Source organism: Rattus rattus, chromosome 2, assembly GCF_011064425.1.
Source record: "Rattus rattus isolate New Zealand chromosome 2, Rrattus_CSIRO_v1, whole genome shotgun sequence".
In the NCBI taxonomy this organism is placed as follows: Eukaryota; Metazoa; Chordata; class Mammalia; order Rodentia; family Muridae; genus Rattus; species Rattus rattus.
The window spans coordinates 207,258,331-207,285,182 of NC_046155.1; the positions used below are offsets into that span (position 1 = coordinate 207,258,331).

Here is a 26,852-nt window from a genome sequence, read left to right on the forward strand (position 1 = left end):
TGAATAATATTTAGAAAATACTTAGTTTTTACAACATGACTAGCTTAGAAGAATAGCCAGGAGTTACTAATTTCAGTTCTGAGTATAGCCCTATGTAAATGCACTTGCCTAGAGGATTTGGAGCAACGGGAAACCAACGCAGAAAATTATTGACGACTGCCTTCCCCTCTGCCTGTGGTAGACATTACATGACCCTCCCCTAGCCAAATAAGGGAGGGAGGAATGTTCTGGGTATTAGAGGCGCTAAGAATAAATCTGAGCTATCTCGGGTAGGATTACTTTCAACTCTTTATTTCATGTTTTCTGACACCGACCCCCAATCTGTAATTATCTCAGAGACACTGCGGGGGCTTAGTACTTTCTAGATACTCTGGCTTTGTTTTCCTCTTTTATTTATTTATTCACTTATTTTTTTTTTTTGCCTGTATCTTTAGGGCTTGAGAGCTCTGTGTTTGTGTGTGTGTGTGTGTGTGTGTGTGTGTGTGTGTGTGTGTGTGTGTGTGTGTGTTTCATCCAGAGTGCCAAAAAAAAAAAAAAAAAAGTGCTGAAGAGTCCTAGGGAGATGAGGCTATTTTTGTTTGAAGCTGATACTTTTAGCTGAGCTACAAGTACTGCTTGGAAAGGGCTTAGGTTGTTTCCAGGGGGAGAACTCTGCAGAGAAGAGGCAAAGTTCAACAAGACCACAAAAAACAACCGAAACAGCCAGGAAAAGAAGAGCCCTTGCGTTAACCCTCTACCAGTGTTCTCTAAGCCTACCTGATTCTGCAAAGTGCCACTTGACTGGAACTTTTCACCTGATTGATTTCTGCACCCACCATGACTGAGATCACAGCTGAAGGTACTGTTGTTTGGGGACATTATGTAAATCAGCAGCCACAGGGACTCTCCAGGCTTTGGCTGGCTTCAAGTTATTTAGTTCTGTGGGTCTACGCAGGATCTGCAAAATAAAATTGAGAGCTGAGAGGTTGCCAGATATGTGTGTTTGGGTATTCAAGGAGAGATTTCTCTGGAAATTTGCATGTGGGAAGTATTCTCTGCTATGCTGGAGGCCCCACTGCTCTTTCTTTTATCACCTCAGCCTATAAATAGCTGAGGATATGGTGGCTGCCTTCTTATTAAGCAAAAATTATAAGACATGTGAGGCCGAAGATGGAAAAAATCAAAATATTATGTGTGATGTGTCCGTTTACAAATATTATTTAGAGTGCCTTATCTTTATAGTATTTAAAGCTTGAATTCTTAAATGTCTTCCCTTTCCAGCTAGAATATACAGCTTGCTTGTATGCATCTCAGAAAGAAGTGCTGTGAAGAATCCTAGTCAGTTTACTGTGGATATAAACTCAAAGACAAAATTAGAAATTACAGAAAGTCAGACCACTCCGACTTTAAAAATTAAAGCATTTAATTCTTAGAGTTCTAGTTATTCCGTGAACTCATTTCTTTTTTTCTCTATAGTTAGTGAGTTTTATATTTATATTAACATAAATCTTTTCTATTTAACCTCTTATAATAAATCTACACACACACACACACACACACACACACACACACACCCTTCTTACTAAAGAAGTAATTTTTAAAAAATAATACAATCTGGTTCTAGTTGAGGTAAAACTATGAGAGGTATGTCTAACATGCTCTTTGACAGCTATAAGAACACAAGGCAGATGGTACTTTTGACAATTTCCAACTTAAATGCCATTTTGTTTTAACCACACTGTAAAATAGAAATCTATGAATTTTGTCTTGTGGGTGGGTAGAAATCTATGTACAGAAAATAAACTCCCCTGCAGATTTGGTAATATCTGCAAGAAAAATAAAACCTTGCTTTTATTAGTTACAGAGTCTCTCACTCCAAAGTAATAATAATTATCAAGAAGCTTCCATTTATTAGTTATTTTGTTCAGAATTATAAGGTCTCACATTTCCTTTGTGAGACCTCACACAGTTCTAAGTAGCATTTCGATCTCTATTTCACACACAGACACACACACACACACACACACACACACACACACACACACACACACACACAAAAAAACTGTTACTCAGATATTCCATGACTACCCATTACCAAATAACTGAGATTAGGTGTCAGCCCCTTGAACCCAGCTTGTGATTTCTCTTTTCCTTTAGAGAATATGAAATTTACTGCTTGCCACTTTTAGTTCCGAATTTGCTAACTGAATATAAATAGGATTTTTTTTTTCTATTCCTTGGACATTCTGTGTCTATGTCTATAAAAGTGTCTCGCTTATTCCTGTACAAGGTATTGAGAAACTCTGAGAATTCCTGTCAGCCTGTGCTTGGAACCCGGGCTGCTGCTAATTCCAGATACTGCTGACCAATTGTGCTCTTTGGTTACAGTGCACGCATATTCTATATGCATTTGCACCTGAACCATAGCATGTTTTATTAAAGGGTTGTTTAGAATTATTTGTTCTCATAGGGAGTTGAAAGACATTGTGAAGCCTCTGTGGTAGGACACATTAAAAAGCAACTGAGTAAATCTAGGTTGACTAGGTGAACACAACATATAATTTTCTGGGTAGCGATCATTTCCAAAGGTCTGATCTTTGCAGTTGGTAGGGTCGCTATCACGTGATCCTGAATGCTGTACTTATTACTGATCTGTTTGTCAGAAGACACTTAGATTGCCGGCTCATTGAGTTTGTCTCATTTGCTCAGAACCATAGTCATTCTCCTCAGTTTTCCTAAAGCTTTTACACTTTTTATTTTACCTTGTGATTCCCACTCTTTGTTTCTTATCCCTAACAACCTTTCTCCATTCTTCTTTTTTTTCCCTTTCATTAAAGAGATCTTCTGTAAAGGTCTTGTTTCTCATTGTTCCTTCAGCCTTGGGTTGTCTTTTCTTTCATCTACTTTATTTCCCTCACCACCACTTTGGCTAAACTGCTGAAGTTTAAACACTGCAGGAGTAGCCACATACCACTTATCTATCTCATTTTTTACTCATTGAATATGCAAAGCAAACATTTTGAAGATTTATACCAAGTTAGAACAAGGGTGATTCCTTGGAAGCCTGGTATCACATTAATCTCTTCTTTGGCCATTGCTAATTTTGCAAGTTCACAGGTTGATACCCTGGCTAATTTGCCTCTAATGCATACCACAATTACCAAACTTACTGAATCTTTCACATATGTTTTTCTATTTATATTTCAAGTTGGATAATTCATCCAATGGAAAAAAGAAAACCATGTTACATGTAGAAGAATGTTCCAGGCTCAGAGCACTAGGTGAAAGAGAAATCAAAGTTGAACCTCAAAGGATTTTAGGGAAACAACAACTTTTATTCTAGCCATGATAAAGATGGTCATGATAACACCTACTCAATATATATTCTGGGGACTTAAGATAGCAGACTTATTAAATGCTCATTTAACCATCCCAACATCTAAGTGAACATTATTTTATTGCTGTTTATAATATATAAAGCTAAGATTTAGGAAGATTAAGAAGCATGCAAGGACTGATACAGCTTCAGTTTGTCTGAAGGCAGTGAAGTTGAACCTGCTCTCATTGTGTGATACTCAGAATTAGTTTGATATTGAGAGACTGTTAGGCGTCTATGCTAGGTACCTGGTAGGTAGCTGAGACCAGGCTCAGACCAGAGCAGAACCAACCAGTGCTCAGAGAAGATCAGAGGCTTTAAATAGGTCTCTCCTCACTTTGTAGAAACCCAGAGCTTCACAGGCAAGTACCAATGTTAGCTGCCTCCTTGTGTAGCCCATATAAAATTTCAACTACATTTTAAAATGGGCACAGAATAGTCAGTGCTTAGGTAAAGTTTTCTTCTCAAGTTGTGTAATGAGACATTAAATTTCTTATTTCTCTCACCCTGTACTTAAAGGCAGAAGAAAGGCAGAAATATCAAAACCTAAAAGCAAATGCTTGACAGACATAATCAACTGACAGACAACATGATAGCTAGAGTTGACTCTTTTCTTTTTCATTTTTAAATTACTTCTATTTTTTAAAGTCCAGTCATTACTGCCCTGCCTGTCCACCTTCCCTAGAAGGGAGAGATTTAAAATCAGACTATTTAAAAGAAGAAAGAAAGAAAATAAATCAGCCTCAGTGAGTAGGTGAGTAGACAAATGAGGAAAATTCGTAATTGAGGCTCTCTGAACCACCATAGTACAAACCAGCAGAAAGTGATGCTAAGGTAAAGAATACATTAAAATAAGGGCCAATCTATCCCTAGGCATGACATTAGTGGACTATGAATCAGGCATTCTTAAAAACATATCTTGTGATAGGAGTATTAGGGACTGCTCTTTTGTGCCAAGTGAGATTACCACATCAGGGTATAATCTTAAACTATTACTATTTGGAGATACAAGATAAATTTTATGTCCATGATGCAAATGCTATTTATAGTTCCAAAGAGTATTCCATATGGGAAAATGTGAATGTCAGTGTTAAGACAGAATATATGCCGAATGATCTATAGAAGAAAGTTAATTTCACTGTTCTAATTCTGTGAATATCTAATTATTTCCAAAGGAATTTGGAAGATGAGTTAATGTGTTTAGTAAAGAACTTTTAATAAAAGTATGCTTCTTTTTATAAGGTAACTGAGGCAGTAAGGCAGACCCACCTGGTTCAACTGGATGAAACTGCTTCATTGAAACAGCGAGGGGCCCACACCTTTCTGAGGGGAAGAAGACTGAACACATTGAAAGAAGATGAGGGATATTTATTTATTTATACATAGCTAGCTACCAAGAAGTTACAGTTTGTTTTGGTGCTTTAACGAGGCATAGAGTATGTTGCTTCCATACCTGTGTATATTGTTTCTACAGGTGGAGCACAATGGTCAGGCTGGGGCTAAGTCATTCTTTATGGCTAGGGGCTGTTGCCTAGTATAGCTTCACTCAGTCCCTCAAGAGGGTTTTGGGTACCCAACATCTTGAGATCAAGAGATCAAGTGTTCATCGAATTCATTGACTACGAAAGTTAAACCCAAACTGCTTTTTGATTGATTGATTACTCTGTTGTTGTTTATGGAAACCAATATAAATCTATCATACCTGGGAGTTTGGGATATACTTTATGCTTCTAACAGCAGATGAGAAAGCAATAACAATTATATTCATTATTATATGGGTATCTGGAAGTTAGTATTACCTTATTTATCAAAATTATAAGTGACATAAATTATAGACATTAATAAGCAAAAGTTACCTATTAATGTATTTTGTGTAAAAATCCTAGCAACACATAAACAGACATCCTAAAAATTGTTGTAACCTAGGCTCTTTTAACACAAAACCAAACAGAACCTAGAAAAGTACATTCATATGTAGGAAGCTTTTGAATGAAAATCTTGCATAATATCACAAAACAATAAAAGACAGGAGTCATATAAACCCAATCTGTCTAGCTAGTTGGCAAATTTGGTTCATGCTTTCTTACTTGAACAAAGCACCCGCTATGCAAATTGCAAAATCTATGGCAAAAACAAGCAGAACCCTTGTCCTTATATCACCAGCCTAAGTTGGGTTCCACTAAGAAGTTTTTTTCTGTATCTACTATTACTGTTAATGATACTGACTACTCTTACCTGATAAGCACATAGTTTTTATGGAGAATATTCTATAAGCTCAACAATTTTTTAATCTCTCCTTATTTATTTTAGTTGACTATAGTTTCAAATTATGCCCTCTTTACAGTGTGGAAATAAATTGAGACTATTCAGATGCTATAAAAAAGGGTTAGGCATATTTAAAGACTCTATGTTTCTAATGTTGTTTACATGAGTGCTTAGCCAGTTAATGCAATTTAATATTATGGAAGCATAAGACACAAAGAAGCAAGTTTAACATAGTCTACGGCAGTGGTTCGCAACCTTCCTAATGCTGACATCCTTCAGTACAGTGTCTTATGTCGTGGTGACCCTCAACCATAAAATTTTCAATGCTACTTTTACACTGTAATTTTGCTACTGTTATGAATTGTAATGTAAATATAGTATATACAGAATATCTGATGGGTGATTCCTATCGGGGTCACAGCCCACAGGTTGAGGACCACTGGTCTATGTTGACTCCTGTGTTAGATATATCAATTTGAAAGGAAAATGCAGAGGTGGTTATCAGATTTTAGTTAAAGTTTTAATGTTGAACTTAGTTCTGCTTATTTAGAGCTTACTCACAGAATTATAACATTGTTATTTCTTTTTTCTCTTTGAATAAAGAGAACTCCTTTGTGGAGAAATGACCAAAAGTGTGTATGTTAGACAAAACAACATATTTTTAAAGCACACTTTCGAGAAAAAATCTTTACCTGGTATCTGACGTCACAAAACAATGTGAATTCTGTAATATGGTTCCTGACTTAAAGTTCTAGAAGGATCTATCAAAGTTAAGGTAATTTTGCTTGCTGCCTGCTTTGCTTGATATAATTGACATTGTTTCCAATAGGAAGAGCTAAGTTGCATTGCCCCAAGTGGATTATGCAGAGATAAGTAAAGTTGGTAGTCCAAAATGATAGTAATTTCCATATTCAACGGAAGCTACAATGCGTTTCTTTGCAAGCACAGGACAGATGCAGTCCTGTCCCCAGCATCTGAGCTCTTCTCTGTAAACATCAAACATCTCCACATCTTACTGCCTGAAGTCAGGATGCCAGAGACACATAATTTACTGTTTTGAGTGATGTTTTCACATGTAAATGAGCTGTTTCCTCATAAACGACATAGCCTATGTCACAATGTACTTTATACACAGAGAGGCTAAATATCACGACTATTAAATACTAATTCATTATCTGTTGCAGGCGAGAATATAATCTTTTAATTCATGAGGACAATGACAATTTGCATCCGGCATTCCTCACTTTGCAGAATCAGAAGCTTGAGGGTAGACCCCATCTTGAAAAGTTTTGTCTTTGGTGCTTCCTCATAGTAACCTACTCCCTTCTCTGACATTTGCTAATACAAAGTGGAGAAAATCTAAAGAAAGTGGGAAAAAATCTTCATTTTACTAATGTCAAGGGTTTAAGTGCACTTAAGGACAATGTATTTTTGACAAGGCATCCCAGAAAACTTTATTACTGCCTTTCAAAATAAAACCATTTTGTCAGTGAGAGAACATTTTATGTGAGGTTAGACATATGATATAATCTGGACTGAAGAGTCAAATTCAAAGTAGCTTGTTGACCTTCATAATTTTGGTTAATACTTTTGACCAGGACTTTTATTTAACACACACACACACAATTGTCTGGGGAAATATGAGCACATTACATCATCTGTAAGTCACTACAGTTTGGTGAACTGCCAATTTTGAGAATCAATACATACAGCCACATAATTGTTCTCCATCATAATGGTCAGAAGAATCCCAAAAGCAATATAAAACCAAAGTTGATGGAAAAAAGATCAGTGACTGCCACAAAATAAAAAGGATATAGGTATAAATAAATGAAAATAAAAAGGGTACAATTCCATCTTCAGATCTTTGACATTCTAGGAGAACTCATTTAGTGCTAAGTTGATATTTTTCACTGACTTAATATCTTGGTCACGAGGAGACACATTTTCATTGGCAGCTGAAATAAAAACATCTGTTATAAGATACTCTGTTACAGGTTTAGGATAATGAAGACCCAGTCATAAACTTCACCGTGAATTTGATTTCATAAATGTTCTTTTAAACAGTGGTTTTCAACTTTTGTAATTATGCAAGCCTTTAGTACAGTTCCTCATGTTCTAGTGACCCCCAACCATAAAATTATTTTCTTGCTACTTCATAACTGTAATTTTGCTACTATAATGAATATAATTTAAACATCTGTGTTTTCTGATGCTCTTAGGTGACCCCTGTGAAAGGGTTTTTCAACTTGCAGGAGTTCACAATCCAGAAATTGAGAACCACTGTTTTAAAGTATCTACAAGAAGAACGTATTATGGAGATAAGAATAGTTGCTCATAGCTATCAGGAACCTTGGGTCAAACTACTCAACTGTAAAAATTCCAACCTTAATTTCTCCCATGCTGGTTTTAGGTCATTCGTAAAGATGAGAATGTTGGGAATTCTATATAGACATAATATTATCAACATCAAAGCCCTTTTACAAATACAGACGTCTATTTCAAAGATTAGACAATTATTTGTGATAGAATAAAAATTGTCTTAAATTATAAATGATTTGTCTTCCTTGATCTTTATTGAAAACTTTATAGTAGGAAGCAACAAACAAAAATGTTAACTTTAAAGAAACACAGGCAACAAGATTCACAAGCTAAAGAGAATGGCACATTTTTCACTTGAGAGAAAAAAAAAATCAGTGAAAGGTAATGGATTATTTTCTGTGCCCTTGAGCTAATGACTTGAGAGGTGATAGCATAATTTGAAGAGAGGCATAGGAGGAAACAGCTGTGCAGGTTAAACTGAAAGAAGGCTGTTTGCACGATTGCCTGCTATATAGTTTTGCAGATGCAAACCAACACAGTTGAGGGAGGATTGCCTTTTTTTTAATCGCAGTCTCCTTATTTTGTAACCCGTTCGACTCCACATGTCTGTCTAGAGGAGGCTTGCTATTTCCTTGATCTTTAAAATATAATCACAATAAGGAACGGGCAGTAAAAGCACAGAGAAACTCAGTTATATCCAGTATTAGGTAACACCATGTTAGAGATCAAAATGCACTGACACTCACGGGGAAAAGAATTTATTGTGGTGATCGCTGATAAATACATACATCTGTGGATTTATCGTTAGCAAGACTTGACCTGTAACAGTCATTATTGTTCCAAAGAAGAGAAGGAATATAGCTTGCTTTTGATTGCATATTACTCCCAAGGGCTGGATAGAGACCATTACACAACTATTTGAAAACCCAGGGAGAAACAGTGATTTATGGTGATAAGCCTGGAGTTTCTTATATGCATGTCTTCTGTGAAGTCTTCAGTGACTAACATCCTCTTTTATATTTCATTGGGACCATCCACATAAGGACCACAAAAGGAGATGTAGGTTATGAGAGAGTTACCATTTCAAATGCTTAGCAGTCCATCTCTTACTATTAGGGAGAGCTGCTGCTGACTATGTAGAATAATTCCGGAACACTGGAGGCTGGGCTACTAGCCTCATATAATTCAGTTCAGTGCTGTTTGAAAACAAAAAGCCAGCAACCTTTGACAAATATTATAGTAAGCATCCTTAGCAGGTATCACTTTCTTCAAAACAACCTTTCTATTCTGCCTAAAGTTAAAGTTAGTAATTAGCCAAGTATTCATATTATATTGCTGTCAAACTATAGTAACCTTTGTTTTCTTGGGTTTTACTAAAGTATTTTCTCATTTCTAATCTCAGCTACATACACTGTGAATCCTAGAAAATGACCAAATACAGCTAGGAACACATCTGTACACTTTTCTAGCACTTTAGATCTATACATTAGATCAGTGGATATAGACTAACATGTCCTGTGACGCTTAGAAACAAGACAGGATTCCTTTCAACTTTGTTCTTCCTTTGTCTCTTGGCCTCTTCTCCAGTATCTGCAATGCTTTCTTAGAGAATAACATGGGAAGCTATTTTTCTGTGAGATTTGGCTTGTTAAATCTTCATTGTAAAATAAAAAATAATTCATTTTCAGTCACATCTATACAAAAATATTGAAGGTATAAAATCACATTTTATAAGATCAGAGATGAAATAAACATTAGTCACTATAGATTTATTTATTTCTTAATTTAAACTAAATGTGTTTTAAATGATGTACAGCAAACTACTCATATTAATGATAGCATACAAGGAAGTCCTTAAATACATGTATAAGTTATTTAAGTTAATTAAAACATATACATATATCATTATTTATTCTTTCTGTGTGGTGAAAATATTCAAAACCACATTTTAAAACTAAGCAGTGTTGAGGTTGACATGCACATAGCCGGTAGCTCTGTCAAGAAGCTATTTCCAGCACTTCTGAAAATGTATTTTTAGGTGTCTGACCACACATTGGCTCTCACTTCGGAGTGACTTATGAATCCAGACTCTGTTTCCTTAACCCTTTGCTAACTCAATTCTCATATTAAGAGTCATCCACTTGGTGTGCCGTTTTAGTGTTTTCCTTGCTGATAAAATTCACAATCCACCCATTCAACTTTCTTTTTAGGCAAAAATAGCTATTTTGATGAACAATGCTAATATACCCATTCTTTTCTTTTCTTAGTTTAGTTTCCCATGATTCTTTCATAAATATATATTTCTTTCATGGTGATCTGCCCTATGATAAAGAAGTGCATTTAATAGAGGGAAAGAATTGTCACTTTGCGTACACAAGTCAAGCCTACAGACTAACATTTAGATTTTGGTGCTCCCTCTAGAAATGCCCCAATAAATTGTGAGAAAAAAATTAACCTAGTCCTACTGTATATATAAAAGTGCTGTTTGGAAGAACATGGAGAAAGCAATATAGTACAAAGAACTTCTCAGAGATGAAGACTTAATCCTTATAATAACAACTCCTCACAGAAGCTATTTATGCAGCAATGCATACATTGTCACACAGAAGGCATAAGACTAGATTAACATCATGCAACATTTAATAGCCATGCTATTTGATGACCAGCATAGTGCTTGAAGTTGGGTCACCAGCAGTAAGGAAACAATCCTTACTTCCAAGCCCTTCCAGCTGTTCTTGGAACATACCTATCTAAGGATGAAACTCTCATTCTTTTGGCTTCAGCTTCCTAGCTGTAGTCAGCCACGTCCATATTTTTTTCCTTTTTCTTGATCCACCTACTAATTTCAACTAGATTTCAGAGCTACTTATTACAAGGCGACCTTCAAATACAATGTGACCCTCATTCACAGCCAGACAACAGTTACTCAATTTCTGTCACTGTTCTCCCAGTTGCCAACTCCAGAAGTTCATGTAACCCTTTCTCTGGTCATTTGGCTACCTTTAACTTTCAAAAGAACCATCCTGTTTCTATGTTAAAGGATATCTTTTTGAGGCAAAATGTTCAACTCTGCCTCACTAAGGAAGGGAGGCATAAAAGAGATATTAATAATTTTATTGCTTTTAGAATGAAAGAAGAAATTAAGCCTGTTAGTGAAAAAGAGTGATGTTTGTAAGTATAAGAGCTTTGTGGGTGGGTAGGTATTCAATCTAGATGTAATTGTAAGAATGGATGTGCAACTTATGGTTAGAACAACAGTAGAAAATTAAAAATAATATGTAATCTTGATTAGAGATTCACGAAGCATAACCCCAGGGCAGCAGCATCAGCAGAAACTACAGGAACTAGAAACTTCAATAATAACTACATTGGTCTTGAATATACACAGACTATTTTTCTTCTCATCACTGACTTTAAAATAAGATAATAATGCACATAGTATTTACATTTCATTAAGTATTATAAGTAACTTATAGATTAATGAATTATACGGATGATGTTTGCATACTGAGTGAAACCATTTTGCCTGGGCATATAAGGGCCACATGCTTCATTGATTTTGTTATATATGGATTGGCTGGGTAGAGTATAATTCTGGAACAAGTTTCTATTAAAAAGGAAAAGTACTGATATTTTCAGTGAGCATTCAAATCTTGTTTATAGTAAAATGAGTTAAAATTCACCTACTACATTAATAGAAAATTTCACAATGGATTTATTACTACCTATAGTAATGATTCTTTTCCCATGAAAAATGGGACTCTGAAGATAATGAATACGAGGCAATAGGAACAAAGAGGTTAGAAATTTTGTTTTGAAAGAGAGAAAGGAACATAAACCTTAGAGTTCAAATACATGAACACTGAATCTCATTAGATTTCTCAAATCAGTTCTTCCTTTTCTGTACCATAGTTCTATTTTCGACTATATATTGTTTAGATTATATTTTTGCATTCATTATTTCCCCTCAATTAATATTTTTCCTGGTCTAGTTTAAACTTCTATAAAATCATATTTGGGCATTTATATATGACATTATATTTTTCAAAAATGACTGCAGCAGAATTTTCCACTTCATATTCTCATCTCTCACAAAATGGCATTTTATCTTCTATATTGAAAGACGTACTTTCCCTGAGACCTTGGGCAGAGCTGTGTAACAAATGATAAAAGCAAATTAGAGTGAAATTAATTCCAAGTGTATAGTCTAAAAACTTACAACTATGTAAGCATGTCTATGTAAATGTAAATATGTAAGTTTTCCTAGGGCATTTGCTTCTAAAACAATACCTTGTAAGATCAAGGAACTTCTCAAGATTCCTATGTGAAAACACCAGAACTTTGGACCATGTACCCTACTAAGCATTCAGCCAACAGCTAGCACCAATTTCCTAGCCATGTGAATGAGTCTTTTAGAAAAATAATCCTCCAGCTCCTAGTTGATGGCAGATAACTAGTGCATGATGTAAGCACCTTCTAATCTTTCACTCATCATGTGCACTAATATAAGTTTCTTTATAAAACTGCTTGAGGCAGGTTCAATGTAATGTTAGACAACTATATCGTAATTGTTCCTCTCTAAACTTTTCATCCAACCATCTCCACATTCATGCCTTTATGCACAAAATCATTTAAGGAATGTCAACTATTATAAAAGCATTAGCCTCTACATTACTGTAGTTCCACAATTCAGTATAAGAACCAACATGAGAAGATAGGGCAAGGATATAATAGCTCTGATCAATAAATTTCTGTAAATATGAAAAATTATTATTTTTTGTTTAAGATGTTTAAAATATATCATGTGTATGGGTTATGGATTTTGACATTTTGTTTCTCTAAGTACTTTTAAATATAAATTTACATAGAATAGCATTTGACTTGTCTATTAAAGGAAACTTATAAGAATACTTGTTATGGTATATCAAATAATTGCTTCCTAAAATATCCTTACCGAAATTGCCAGAACATTGAAATATTTTGGTTCAGTTGGCATGAGGCATTGTGCAAATGAGGTTATGTTAAAGAGTTAATGGAAGATAATCCTTCATTATGTGGGTGAACCCAGTCTAAAACAGGAGTCTGCTGGAGAGGATAATCTTCCCTTACAGAGGGAGATGTAATGTCACGACTCATCAAGCCACCAAAGGCTTTGAAAATAGCTGAAGAGATCAGGAACAAAGGGGGATGAGAAACTATAGACACATATCTTTGTAGCCTTCAGAAATAAAAGTAGCAATAAGAAACTAATATACTATTTATATTTTGTTCATGTAAACCTATTCTGATATAAAGTTTTAGCGTAGGCAGATTAACATGATAGGTGAATTGACAATTTTCTTTCTTTTTTTTCTTATTTTATTTATTTGCATTTCACATGGCATCCTCCTTCTCACTTTTCCCTCTGCAAACCCACTCTCTCCTACCCCAACATCTATAAGGCTGCTCCCCCACCCACTCATCCACCCACCCTTACTACCCTAGTATTCCTCTACACTGGGGCATCAAATCTCCACAGGACCAAGGGCCTCTCCTCCCATTGATGCCAGATAAGTTCATCCTCTGCTACATATGCAACTGGAGCCTTGGATCCCTCTGTGTGTACTCTTTTGTTGGTGGTTTGTCCTATGAGCTTGGGGGAGTCTGGTTGTTTGATATTGTTGTTCTTCCTATTAGTTGAAAACCCTTTGAGCTCCTTCCTTCCTTGCCCTAACTCCTCCATTGAAGTCCCTGTGCTTTGTCCAAAGGTTGACTTTGAACATCCTCATCTGTATTGGTCAGGCTCTGGCAGAACCTCTCAGGGGACAGCTATACTGGACTCCTATCATCAAGTGCTTCTGGGCATCAGCAATAGTATCTGGGTTTGGTATCTGCAGATGGGCTGGATCCTTAGCTGGGGCAATCTCTTGATGGCCTTTTCTCTAGACTCTGTTCCAAACTTTGTTCTTGCATTTCCTTTAGATAGGAACTATTCTGTGTTAATATTTTTGAGATGGGTGGGCGGCCCCATCACTCAACTGGGGGCTATGCCTAACCTCTGGATAGGTCTTTACAGGTTCTATCTGCTATTTCTTGGGTATCTGGGCTAATGTCATCCCTGTTGGGTCCTGGGAACCTCTTGCTTCCCTGGCATCTTGAACTTCCTAGTTACTACTCCTCCCCAGTGCCCCATTCCCTACTGCTAAACACCTCTGTTCAATTTCCTGACCCTCTCTATACTTCTCCTCTGTCTGATGAGTTTTTTATTTTCTTCAGTTTCTGTTGTTATGTCTCCCTTTCCATTTCTGATACTGTTAATTTGTATACTATCTCTGTGCCCTCTGGTTAATCTGGCTAACCTGGGTTTGTCTACCCTATTGATTTTCTCAAAGAACCAGCTCCTGGTTTTGTTGATTCTTTGTATAATTTTTGTTCGTTTGTTTCTACTTGGTTGACTTCAGCCCTGAGTTTGATTTTTTTCCTGCCATCTACTCATCTTGACTGTACTTCTTTCTTTTCTAGAGTTTTCAGATGTGCAGTTAAGCTGCTGGTATATGTTCCCTCCAGTTTCTTTATAGAGGCACTCAGAGCTATGAGTTTTCCTCTGAGCCCTACTTTCATTGTATTCCATAAGTTTGTGTATATGGTACCTCTACTTTTGTTAAATTCAAAAGGTCTTCAATTTCTTTATTTTTTTCCTGATCAAAGTATCATTGAGTCAAGTGTTGTTCAATGTCAATCAGTATGTAGGATTTCTGTTGTTTTTTGTTGTTATTGAAGACCAGCTTTAGTACATAGTGATCTAATAGGAGCTTTAGTAACATTTCTTTTACAGTGTGAGTGCCCTTGCGTTTGGAGAATAGAAGTTCAGAATTGAAATTTCATCTTGGTAGATTTTTCCTTTAATGAGCATGAAATGTCCTTCCTCATCTTTTTGATAACTTTTGATTGAAAGTCAATTTTATTTGATATTAGAGTGGCTACATTGGCTTCTTTCTTGGGACCATTTGCTTGGAATTTTTTTTCCCCAATCTCTTACTCTGGGGTAGTATCTGTCTTTGTCTCTGAGGTAAGGTTTCTCTATGCAGCAAAATGCTCAGTCCTTGTTATGCATCCAGTCTGTTAGAATATGTCTTTTTTTTAAATTGGGAAATTAAGTCCATTGATGTTGAAAGATCGTAAGGACCACTGATTGCTGCATCCTGTTATTTTTGTTGTTAGAGGTGTAATTATGTTTGTGTGGCTCTCTTCTTTTGGCTTTATTGTAAGAAGATTAATTTCCTATTTTTTTAGGTGTAGATTCCTATGTATTATTCTTTGTAGGGCTAGATTTGTGCAAAGATATTGTTTAAATGTGGTTTTGTCATGAAATATCTTGGTTTCTCCATCTATGGTAATTGAGAGTTTCCCTGGGCATTGTAGTCTGGGCTAGCATTTTTGTTCTCTTTTGGCCTGTATGACATCTGCCCAGGATCTTCTGTCATTTTGAATCTCTGTTGAGAAGTCTGATGTAATTCTGATAGGTCTGCCTTTATATGTTACTTCACCTTTTTCCTTTACCATTTGAATATTCTTTCTGTGTTCTAAGCATCTGGTGTTTTGATTATTATGTGGTGGGAGGAATTTCTTTTCTGGTCTAATCTATTTGGCATTCTGTAGGCTTCTTGTATGTTTATTGGCATCTATTTCTTTAGATTAGGAAGTTTTCTTCTACAATTTTGTTAAAGATATTTACTGACCTTTTGAGTTGGAACTGTTCTCTCTCTTCTGCCTATTATTCTTAGATTTGGTCTTTTCATTGTGTCCTTGATTTCCTGCATGCTTTGGGATAGGAGATTTTTGCATTTTGTATTTTCTTTGACTGTTGTGTCAATGTTTTCTGTGGTATCTTCTGACCCTGAGATTCTCATATCTATCTCTTGTAATCTATTGGTGATGCTTGTGTCTATGACTCTGATCTCTTTCCTAGGTTTTCTATCTCCAGGGTTGTCTCCCTTTGTTATTTCTTTATTGTTTCTATTTCCATTTTTAGATCCTGGATGGTTTTATTCAATTCCTTCATCTGTTTGGTTGCTTTTCTGTTTTTCTTTAAGGAATTTACTTGTTTTCTCTTTAAGGGCTCTACTTGTTTACCTATGTTCTCCTGTATTTCATTAAGGTATTATGTCTTTCTTAAAGTCCTCTCTCATCATTATGAGATGTGATTTTAAACCTGAATATTGTTTTTCTAGTGTGTTGGGGTATCCAGGGCTTGCTCTGGTGTGAGAACTGGGCTCTGATGTTGCCACAGAGACTTCGTTTCTGTTGCTTATGTTCTTGTGCTTACAACTTGTCATCTGGTTATCTCTGGTGTTAGCTGACCTTGCTGTCTCTAACTGGAGCTTGTCCCTCATGTGAGCCTATGAGCATGGGTGTCAGCACTACTGGTGGTTAAGCTTCCTCTGGATGGGATTAGGCTGCGGAGGGCTGTAGCACAGATGGAAAACAGAATGATAGTGTCTCTGACTGCACTAGGTTCCTAAGTCCAGTGGTACCTGGGCAGGACCCACTTGGACCAGGTATTAGGGCAATGGTTGTGGTCTCATCTGTGAGCTTGGGTGTGTCAACCCACCTATGGCACAAGTTATTTCAGGACAGGAAATTTGATGCAGAGGGCTGTGGCACAGCATTAACTTCCAGGCACAGATGGAAACCAGAAGGGCCAATTTTCTTTCTTAAAATATTTTATGAATATATTTTTATTCTTATATTAATAATTTGCCATTAAATGTAATGTAAAATAAAATGTTACAAAATTTCAATGTAATCAACAAATTATTTAATATAGACTAAATATATAATGATGTGATCATATCAAGTTTATAAACATCCCTATCACATCAAATAGTTAAACATATTTATATAAAAAATTCCACTTTCAGCAGTTTTGAAGTATGCAGTACTGTATTAATAACTATCTTCCTAGTGCTATTTAGTAGACCTCAAAAAGAGAACAATTCCTACTATCCCTGGGAGATTTGCAAGCTTCTGCCCATCATTTCCCAATCCCTCTTTGGCCCATCAGCCTCTGTTACTGCTATTCTTCTCTCTGCTTTTTGTGTTTAGTTGTTTTGAATTCTATATGTAAGTGAAAATATGTACTATCTGGCTTCTTTCAGCCAGCATTCTGAGAAAGCTGATACTCAAAAGGAGTCCCCTTTTTTATGGTCACGGGGCTCATCACTGTATAGTCAATGATAAAGTCTTCATTAATTGGGATGGTTCTGCAGAAATGTATGTTTACTTTTCTTTTATGATATGGGATTACCTAGTGCTTTACAATGCTTGGCAATAATTAGTGGAAACAGTTGCTTCAAGGTGGTATGCGTGCATGTTCGTGTGTGTTTACATGTATGTGTGTGTGTATGCATGTAGTTGTGCATGGGCTCTACTGACAGATATTTGAACACTTTAAAAAGGCAGATTGTTGAACTAGACTGTTGGGGGGAGGGCGGCAATGGGGGGAGGATGGGGAGGGGAACACCCATAAGGAAGGGGAGGGGGGAGGGGGATGTTTGCCCGGAAACCGGGAAAGGGAGTAACACTCGAAATGTATATAAGAAATATTCAAGTTAATAATAATAAAAAAAAGGGAAACCCCCCCCCAAAAAGGCAGATTGTAGCCTGTACATATTTATTGTTCTTTTTAAAATTTCCAAGAGTTAGCCTGGATTCTCTTTGATTTAATGAATATTTCTGAACTACAAACTGAGGCTGGCCTATAGGTCACACAATATGTAATATTCACTGTTCACCCCACCCAGACTATTATAAATTATGCTTTTCTAAAAGGCTCCTTGTTCTCATTCCAGGACATTTTGTCCTCCTTTCAAGTAGGTATTCTTCAACTCCTGCCACTACCACATAGCAGGAAGCTATGTGCATTTTCCTTTTGAGAATGGCCTATTAATTGAAAGCTGACTCTGCTGGAGTTAAAAAAAAAATCAGATGAGAGATGAATTTCATGAAGCCACAGTCATGTCAGCACAATGTGATCTGTTTGAGGAAGGTGAGGGATGTGTGATCACTCTGTTTGCTGTTGAACCCAAAATAAATATGCCTGTCTTTTATATTCAAACTCAGAGACTTTCTCTCCTATAGGATTTCCAAACTATTCTTGTATCAATTTCCTACAGATTTCTAACTTTATCATAGCTTCCTACTAGAATGCCTTCTAAATGAGATTAATTAAAAAAGAAGAATAAAAAGATTAGCATCCAGGACATATGATTAATTATAGTTGTTAATGTAATAAAACTTAGAAAAAAAGTTGTAGTTAAATAAAAATAATGTTAAATTTGAGGGAAGGCAAAAATTCTACTAAATTTACCTGAAAACTTCAGATATTTATGACAGAATGCTTAGTTTTTACACTCAATATATACATAAAATCTACTTTGTAAAATATTTATCAGTATATGTCAGACACACATATAGTTGGCATATAAAACAAAATGTAAAACTAAAATTTAATTTTAATAAATATTGAGTTTCTGCATTAAACTGTATATAGGATGCATGAAGAGAAAATGTTTGATATTGTTTTCAATTTTGAAATTTCTCTCTTTTGTTGGCAGAATATATATAGACTAAGTTTTCTGGAATTTAACATGCATTTCTGCTCCATGTTGGAATAAAGATGTGCACTACAATACCCAGTTCATTAAATTATTTAAAAATATATTTCAACATCCTACAAGATATGGTAATATCTTGATTACATTCTTGATAAACATTCTTTTACTAGCATACATGAAACACAATCTCGAAAAGATCTCATTTAAAATACAATAGTACTTTTAACTCAGAGGCTGGTAATAATACTTTTACTGTACAATACCATTCCTCTCCTTCCTCTTTCCGTATTACTCTTAGATTTGGTTTTTGCATAGTGTTCCAGATTTCCTGGCTGTTTTGCCTCAGTATTTTTTAAGATGTAACAATTTCTTAGGCTCAGGTATCCATTTCTCCTATCTTTTCTTCAATATCCAAGATTCTCTCTTCCATTTCTTGTAGCCTATAGTTTAGGTTCACCTATAAAGTTTTTATTTGACTTTCTAAATGTTTTATCTTCCATTTTATCTCTGTTTCAGTTTTCTGTATGATTTCACTTTGCCTTAATATACTGAACTGTTTTCTCCCATTTTATTCACAATTTTGTGTGTGTTCCTAGATTTCTTTTTTATTGGATTTTTTTAAATTTATATTTCAAATGTTATTCCCTTACCCGGTTTCCTGTCCATAAGCCTCCTATCCCATCCCACTTCCCTTCTTCTATAAGGGTGCTCCCCTCCCCATCCACCTCCCATTCCAGTTCCCCCTCTCCCAGCATTCCCTTACACTGGTGGTCCAACCTTGGCAGGACCAAATGCTTCTCCTTTCATTGGTGCCCAAAAAGGCCTTCCTATGCTACATATGCAGCTGGAGCCATTGGTCAGTCCATGTATAGTCTTTGGATAGTGGTTTAGTCCCTGGAAGGTCTGGTTGGTTAGCGTTGTTGTTCTTAGTTGCAAGCCCTTTCAGCTCTTTCAATCCTTTCTCTAACTACTCCAATGGGGGTCCTGTTCTCAGTTCAGGAGTTTGCTGCTAGCATTCGCCTGTGTATTTGACATGCTCTGACTGTATCTCTCAGGAGACATCTATATCCAGTTCCTGTCAGCATGCACTTCTTAGCTTCATCCATCTTATCTAGTTTTGGTGGCTGTATATATATGGGCCACAGGTGGGGCAGGCTGTGAATGGCCATTCCTTCAGTCTCTGCTCCAAACTGTGCCTCCATATCCCCTCCTATGAATATCTTTGTTCCCATTTTAAGAAGGAGTGAAGCATCTGCACTTTGGTCGTCATTCTTCTTGAGCTTCAAGTGATCTGTGGATTGTATCTTCAGTAATTTGAGCTTTTGGGCTAATATCCACTTATCAGTGAGTACATACCATGTGTGTTTTTACTGGGATTGGGTTACCTCACTCAGGATGACATTTTCTAGTTCCAACATTTGCCTATGAATTTCATGAAGTCATTGTTTTTGATATCTGAGTAGTACTCTATTGTATAGATGTACCACATTTTCTGTATTCATTCCTCTGTTGAATGGCATCTGCGTTCTTTCCATCTCCTGGCTATTATAAATAAGGCTGCAATGAATATAGTAAAGCATGTGTCCTTGTATACTGGAGCATCTTTTGGGTATATGCCCAGAAGTGGTATAGCTGGGTCATCAGGTAATGCAATGTCCAATTTACTGAGGAACATCCAGACACTGATTTCCATAGTGGTTGTACCAGCTGCAATCCCACCAACAATTGAGGAGTGTTCCTCTTCCGCCACATCTTTGCCAACATCTGTTGTCACCTGAGTTTTTGATCTTACCCATACTAACTGGTGTAAAGTACAATATCCGGGTTGTTTTGATTTGCATTTCACTAATGACTGAGGATGTTGAGCATTTCTTTAGGGGCTTCTCAGCCATTCGATATGCCTGAGCTGAGAGTCCTTTGTTTACCTCTGTATCCTATTTTTTAATAGGGTTATTTGTCTTTCTGGAGAGGAACTTCTTTAGTTCTTTGTATATTTTGGATATTAGCACTCTTTCAGATGTAGTACTAGTAAAGACTTTTTCCCAATCTGTTGGATGCCGTTTTGTCCTAATGACAGTGTCCTTTGCCTTACAGAAGCTTGGCAGTTTTATGAGGCTCCATTTGCCATTGGTGTTTTATTCAGGAAATTTTTCCCTGTGCCCACGTGATTGAGACTTTTTCCCACTTTTTCTTCTATTACTGTGAGTGTATCTGGTTTTAGGTGGAGGTCCTTGTTGCACTTGTATTTAAGCTTTGTACAGGGCCATAAGAATGATGAATATGCATTCTTCTACATGCTGACCTCCACTTGAACCCGCAGCATTCGTTGAAAATCCTATGGTTTTTCCATTGGATGGTTTTAGCTCCTTTGTCAAAAATCAAGTGACCATAGGTTTGTGAATTCATTTCTGGGTCTTCAATTTTATTCTACTTATCTACTTGCCTGTCTGTGTACCAATACTGTACAGTTTTTATCACTATTGCTTCGTAATACAGCTTGAGGTAAGGAATGGTGATTCCCACAGAAATTCTTTTATTGTTGAGGATAGTTTTCACTATCCTGGGTTTTTGTTATTAGAAATGAATTTGCAAATTGCTCTTCCTATCTTTATGAAGAATTGAGTTGGAACTTTGATGGGGATTGCATTGAATCTGTAGATTGCTTCGGGCAAAATCGCCATTTTTACTATATTAATCCTGAGAATCCATGAGCATGGAAGTCTTTCCATCTTCTGAGAACTTCTTCAATTCCTTTCTTCAGAAACATGAAGTTATTGTCATACAGATCTTTCACTTGATTGGTTAGAGTCACATCAACTTATTTTACATTATTAGCCACTATTGTGAAGGGTGTCGTTTCCCTAATTTCTTCCTCAGCCTGTTTATCCTTTGAGTAGAAGAAGGCTACTGATGTTTGAGTTAATTTTATACCCAGACACTTTGCTGAAGTTGTTTATCAGGCTTAGTAGTTTTCTGATGGACCTTTTGGGGTCACTTAATTATACTACCATATCATCTGCAAATAGTGATTGACTTCTTCTTTTCCAATTCGTATCCCTTTGACCTCCTTTTGTTGTCTTATTGCTCTGGATAGGACTTCGAGTACTGCATTGAATTAGTAGGGAGGGAGAAGACAGCCTTTTCTAGTCCCTGATTTTAGTGGGATTTAGTTTATTGTTAGCTACTGGTTTACTGTATATTGCTTTTACTTTGTTTAGGTATGGACTTTGAATTGCTGATCTTTCCAGGAATGTTATCCATTAAGGGGTGTTGAATTTTGTCAAATGCTTTCTCAGCATCTAATGAGATGATCATGAATTTTTTTCTTTGAATTTGTTTATATAGTGGATTATGTTGATGGATTTCCATATATTAAACCATCCCTGCATTCCTAGGATGAAACCTACATGATCATTATGGATCATCATTTTGATGTGTTCTTAGATTTTGTTTGCAAGAATTTTATTGCGTACATTTATATCAATATTCATAAGGGAAATTGGTCTGATGTTCTCTTTCTTTGTTGGTTCTTTGTGTAGTTTAGGTATAAGCATAATTGTGGCTTCATAGAAGGAATTGGGTAGTGCTCCATCTATTTCTATTTTGTGGAATAGTTTGGACAGTAGTGGTATGAGGTCTTCTATGAAAGTCTAATAGAATTCTGCACTAAACCCATCTGATCCTGGGCTCTTTTTGATTGGGAGACTTTTCATAACTGCTTCTATTTCTTTAGGAGTTATGGGGTTGTTTAGATGGTTTATTTGTTCCTAATTTAATTTTGGTACCTGGTATTTGTCTAGAAAATTGTCCATCTCCTCCAGATTTTTCAGTTTTGTTGAACATAGGCTTTTGTAGTAGGATCTGATGACTTTTTTGTAAGTTTCCTCAGATTCTGTTGTTACATCTCCCTTTTCATTTCTGATTTTGTTAATTTGAATACTGTCTCTGTGCCCTCTGCTTAATCGGACTCTCTATCTTATTGATTTTCTCAAAGAACCACCTCCTGGTTTTGTTGATTCTTTGTCCCTCTTGCTTCTACTTGGTTGATTTCAGCCCTGAGTTTGATTATTTCGTGCTTTCTATTCCTCTTACCTGTATTTGCTTCTTTTTGTTCTGGAGCTTTTAGGTGTTCTATCAAGCTGCTAATGTATGCTCTCTCCTGTTTCCTTTTGGAGGCACTCAGAGCTATGATTTTTCCTCTTAGCACTGCTTTCATTGTGTCCCATAAGTTGGGGTACGTTGTGCTTATATTTTCATTAAATTCTAAATGTCTTTATTTCTTTCCTCCTTGACCAAGATATCATTGAGTAGAATGTTCCTCAACTTCTATGTATACATGGGCTGCTTTTTTTTTTTTTTTTTTTTTTTGTTATCGAAGACCAGCCTTCATCGGTGATGATCTGATAGTATGCTTAGGATTATTTCAATCTTCTTGTATCTGCTGAGACCTGTTTTGTGACCAAATTCATGTTCGATTGTGGAGAAGGTAACAGGAGATTCTGAGAAGAAGGTATATTTTTTTGTTTTAGAATGAAATGTTCTATAAATGTCTGTTAAGTCCATTTAGTTCATAACTTCTGTTAGTTTCTCTATGTCTATGTTCAATTTCTGTTTCCCTCATCTGTCCATTGATGTGTTAAAATCTTCTACTATTATTGTGTGATGTACATTGTGTGATTTGAACTTTAGTAAAGTTTCTTTTATGGATGTAGTTGCCCTTGCAACATTGTGTCTGGGTGTTATTGTTTGTGTTTTTATCTTGGAGTCTAGTCATCTGGATTTGGGGTGATTGTATTTTATATGTTGATATCTGATTTTGGAATTTTTGGTGTGTTCTGTTACTTAGTTTCTGTTGCTCTTTCTTGATCTTAGGCTTTGGGTTTTCTGATAGGGAGTGTTTCTTAGTTCTGTCATGTGTTGCCAGTTGAGGTCCTGGTAGAATTGGTTTCTAGGTATTAGGATCTTACAGGACAGAATGAGTATGGGCTATATGAGTTAGAAGGAACGAGAGAGTACTGGGAGAGAGGAAAGCTGGGTATGCCTTGAGACATCCTTTAAGACAAAGGAAGGAAGGCTGGAGGACTGAATCTGCTTAGTCCTTGAGAGTGGAGGTAGAGAGGAAGGAGAGGCCAAAACAGCTCGTCTGTTCTAAAGGTGGGCATAAAACTGGGAATTAGAATGGGAGGATAAGGGGAGATGAAGATCACCTACTTGTTTCGCTGGTTGGTATGGCTAGCAGCTTTTCAGAGATACCTTACAAGATTCAAGCCAATGTTAAGTAAATGAGTATTTACCAAAATAGAAGTATGAATTTCTTAATAATGTTGATGACTGAGTAACATGGAAAACTATTATACTTGTGTCCCATTTTGCAAGATTGATGATAAATTTTGCATGCCTGAAAATCAAGAACTATAAAGACTTTTGAGTATATCCTTAAATATATTTATTCACCAAGTAATTACTGAATCTTTAAGGTAATTTGCATTGGAATAGAATCTGCCTTTAGTGTAAACTTACATATGAGTTTATGTACAGAAAATCTGGTATAATATTGAAATTACAGTGTATTTTTGAATATAGATATTTATTTACCATATGGCCTATTACGTGGTACACAAGAATGGCAGATCTACCTTTTGTACTTATTTTAGACTGTTAATCGCACGCTGTTCTATTTTTCATGAAATCCAATATATCTTATTTTAACATTATATTATGTTTAAATATTTTATTTCTATGGTGAGAAGAAAATTATCTGACACTATAAGTGAAACCGTAGGAAAGTAGAATTTGAATAGGTTCAAGGTCATTTCAAGCAATTTCATGTTATAACACAAAAGTTATTGAGTATCTAAAAAACACTCTTGATTCCTTTTTCCCTGTTCTGTTCTTAAATTATGAGAAGTGTCAAAAAACATCTTCAGCTAACTCTCTCCTCTTAACGTTCAACATAATTTCCTGCATTATTTTTGAACATGAAATAGTAGGATGCAACTTTCTTTGGCATGACCCAGAACACTAACCTTCAATCGCTCTAAGGTTTTTTGTTTGTTTTCTTTTTTTGTTTTTTTTTTAAATAGAAAGAGCCAAGACTAAAAATAAAAAGTTTCTACCAGCTATTTCCCTTAAATTTTCAGTCATATTATCCTCTTACTTGCAAATTTAAATAATTTGCTATTTTGAGGTTGTATATATTATTTCAGGATTTTATAACAGATAAGGTGCAGGTTTTGACTAGAAGGAACATCATGCTTAGTTTTGTACATGTGGACACTTGAGTTTTTGAAACAGGATGACTTAACTCAGGCTGACTTTGCACTTGCTATGCAAATGGGGATGGCATTTTATCCCCCACCTCCACCTCCACTTTTAAGATTTATTATGTATACAGCATTCTGCCTGCATGTAGCCTGCAGGCCAGAAGAGGGCACCAGATCTCATTATAGACTTATAGATGGTTATGAGCCATCATGTGGTTACAGGGAATTAAACTCAGGACCTCTGGAGCAGCAGCCAGTGCTCTTAATCTTTGATATATCCCTCCAGCCAACCTTTTAACTCTTGATGTTTCTGTATGTACATGTCGTGTGATAGGATTTTAGGTGTGCACTGCTCACCTGAGGTGTACTGTGCTGCTGACTAAATGTTATCTCTGCACATAAAGAATATTTGGTACATAAAACTGTATAAGGTCAGAAAGGCAGAGTTTAAAATTGCAGACTCCTATATTTACAATGAAACTTACCAATATTAGCTTATATCTTCTCAAAGTGTCCTGACATACAATAAGTTATATTAGTTCATACAGCATGTAATTAATTTATTAGCACTTGCTGAAACACATTAGGTGAATATAAACATTAATTGCTTTGTTTTATGCTTACTACACATGTGGAGCTGGGAAAATCATATTTTTGCAAGTTTTGTCTAAATAACCAGTCCACCTATATGTAACTTATGCAAAATTACCTGATTTTCTTTTCTTTGCCCACTACTAAAGATTTTCATGTTACTCTGATGGAAACTGAGTAGCATCTAGTAGTTTCACTGTTGTTCTGCTCCACATCTCTGGCTGTAGAATCTTTTTTGTTCTATTTAGTTTAGTTTATTGTCTTGGTTATTCAAAGCTCACTAGCAGTTTCACGAACAGAGCTTGTAATCTATGGTGTAATCTCTGGTTTTTAATCTCTCACATAGGTTTAATTTTCATTTTTCATTCACATTTAATCCTATTGCATTATGTTTCAGCTGTTATAAACTGTGCAATAAATTAACTCTTCCTTCTGATTCTAAGTACATACACCTATGTCTATTGTAAACAGAGTCTTTGCAAGGCCAGTCTAGCTTAGAATGTGCTGTTCTGTCTTTCTATTGTTATATGCCTGCATTATAACCAGTTTATTAACTTACAGTAGTATACATATCACAGGAGTTTTTTTTTACTGAGACAGAATATGGGTATTATAGGCTTAGATTGTTCAAAACCTACTGTAATAAGGGTTCTTAATTCTTTAATCTCCCTTATAGCTCACTGATCGAAGGTAGGGTAGAAAGATGGTTATTAGGACATGGGGGACTGTGAACTTGTTTAGAAGTAGTTCTTTGAAGGTGATTCCATTCTTTTTGTCAGGTCAAAGTGTTCCTTTATATTGTTGTTTAGTTGACTGAATCTGTCATGTGATGGTTTGGGCTCCAGACAACAGAACAAAAATATCCCTTACCTTTTTAATAGAAGCAGCTAGCAATGTGCAGAGCATATTGTAAACTTAGATAATCCAGAGCAAATAGATGGATGTGAGATAAGAGCGAATAGATCCTGGAGACGCCCTAAGGCCACATAAGCAGTGCTGCACAACGGCAAGGCTGCACTGATTCTAAACAGAGGCTTCTGCAAAGAAAGATAATACTCTAACGGCGCCTGGGCATGACTTCAATATTGTTCTTGGGGTCATTCTTTCCAGCTCCTTTATTGTAACAGATTCAATACTCCAAAACTTGGAGTCATTATTTGAAGAAGCAATTGGACAGCTTTAGGATAGCTATCATTTCTGGGTTATACAAGGACTCAGTGTCAAATGGACAAGTAAAAGTTAAGTTATTTATGAAATTATTTAAGTTATTACTAACCACTGTTTTCTTCAGCTGCAATTTCAAATTACTAAATACATTCATTTCAATTTCTAATTGGATTTCTAATGTGGATTTCTTCCCAATTGTGTGGAAACATGTTTTTTCCATACATAAATAAAGTACTTCTCCTCCCTCCTTCCTCCCTCCTCCCTCCTCCCTCCTCCTCCTCCCCTCCCTCCTTC

General features: G+C 36.0%; 1 protein-coding gene across 1 annotated transcript in view; it reads left to right on the forward strand.

Moving 5' to 3' along the window:
- The first annotated feature begins 634 nt into the window (after positions 1-634).
- Positions 635-26,852, forward strand: part of Trdn (triadin) — a 308,938-nt gene continuing 282,720 nt past the window's right edge. The window contains exon 1 of the mRNA XM_032894871.1: positions 635-838. Coding sequence (XP_032750762.1) covers positions 817-838 — 22 coding nt within the window. The 5' untranslated portion in view covers positions 635-816. The remainder of the gene's footprint in view (positions 839-26,852) is intronic.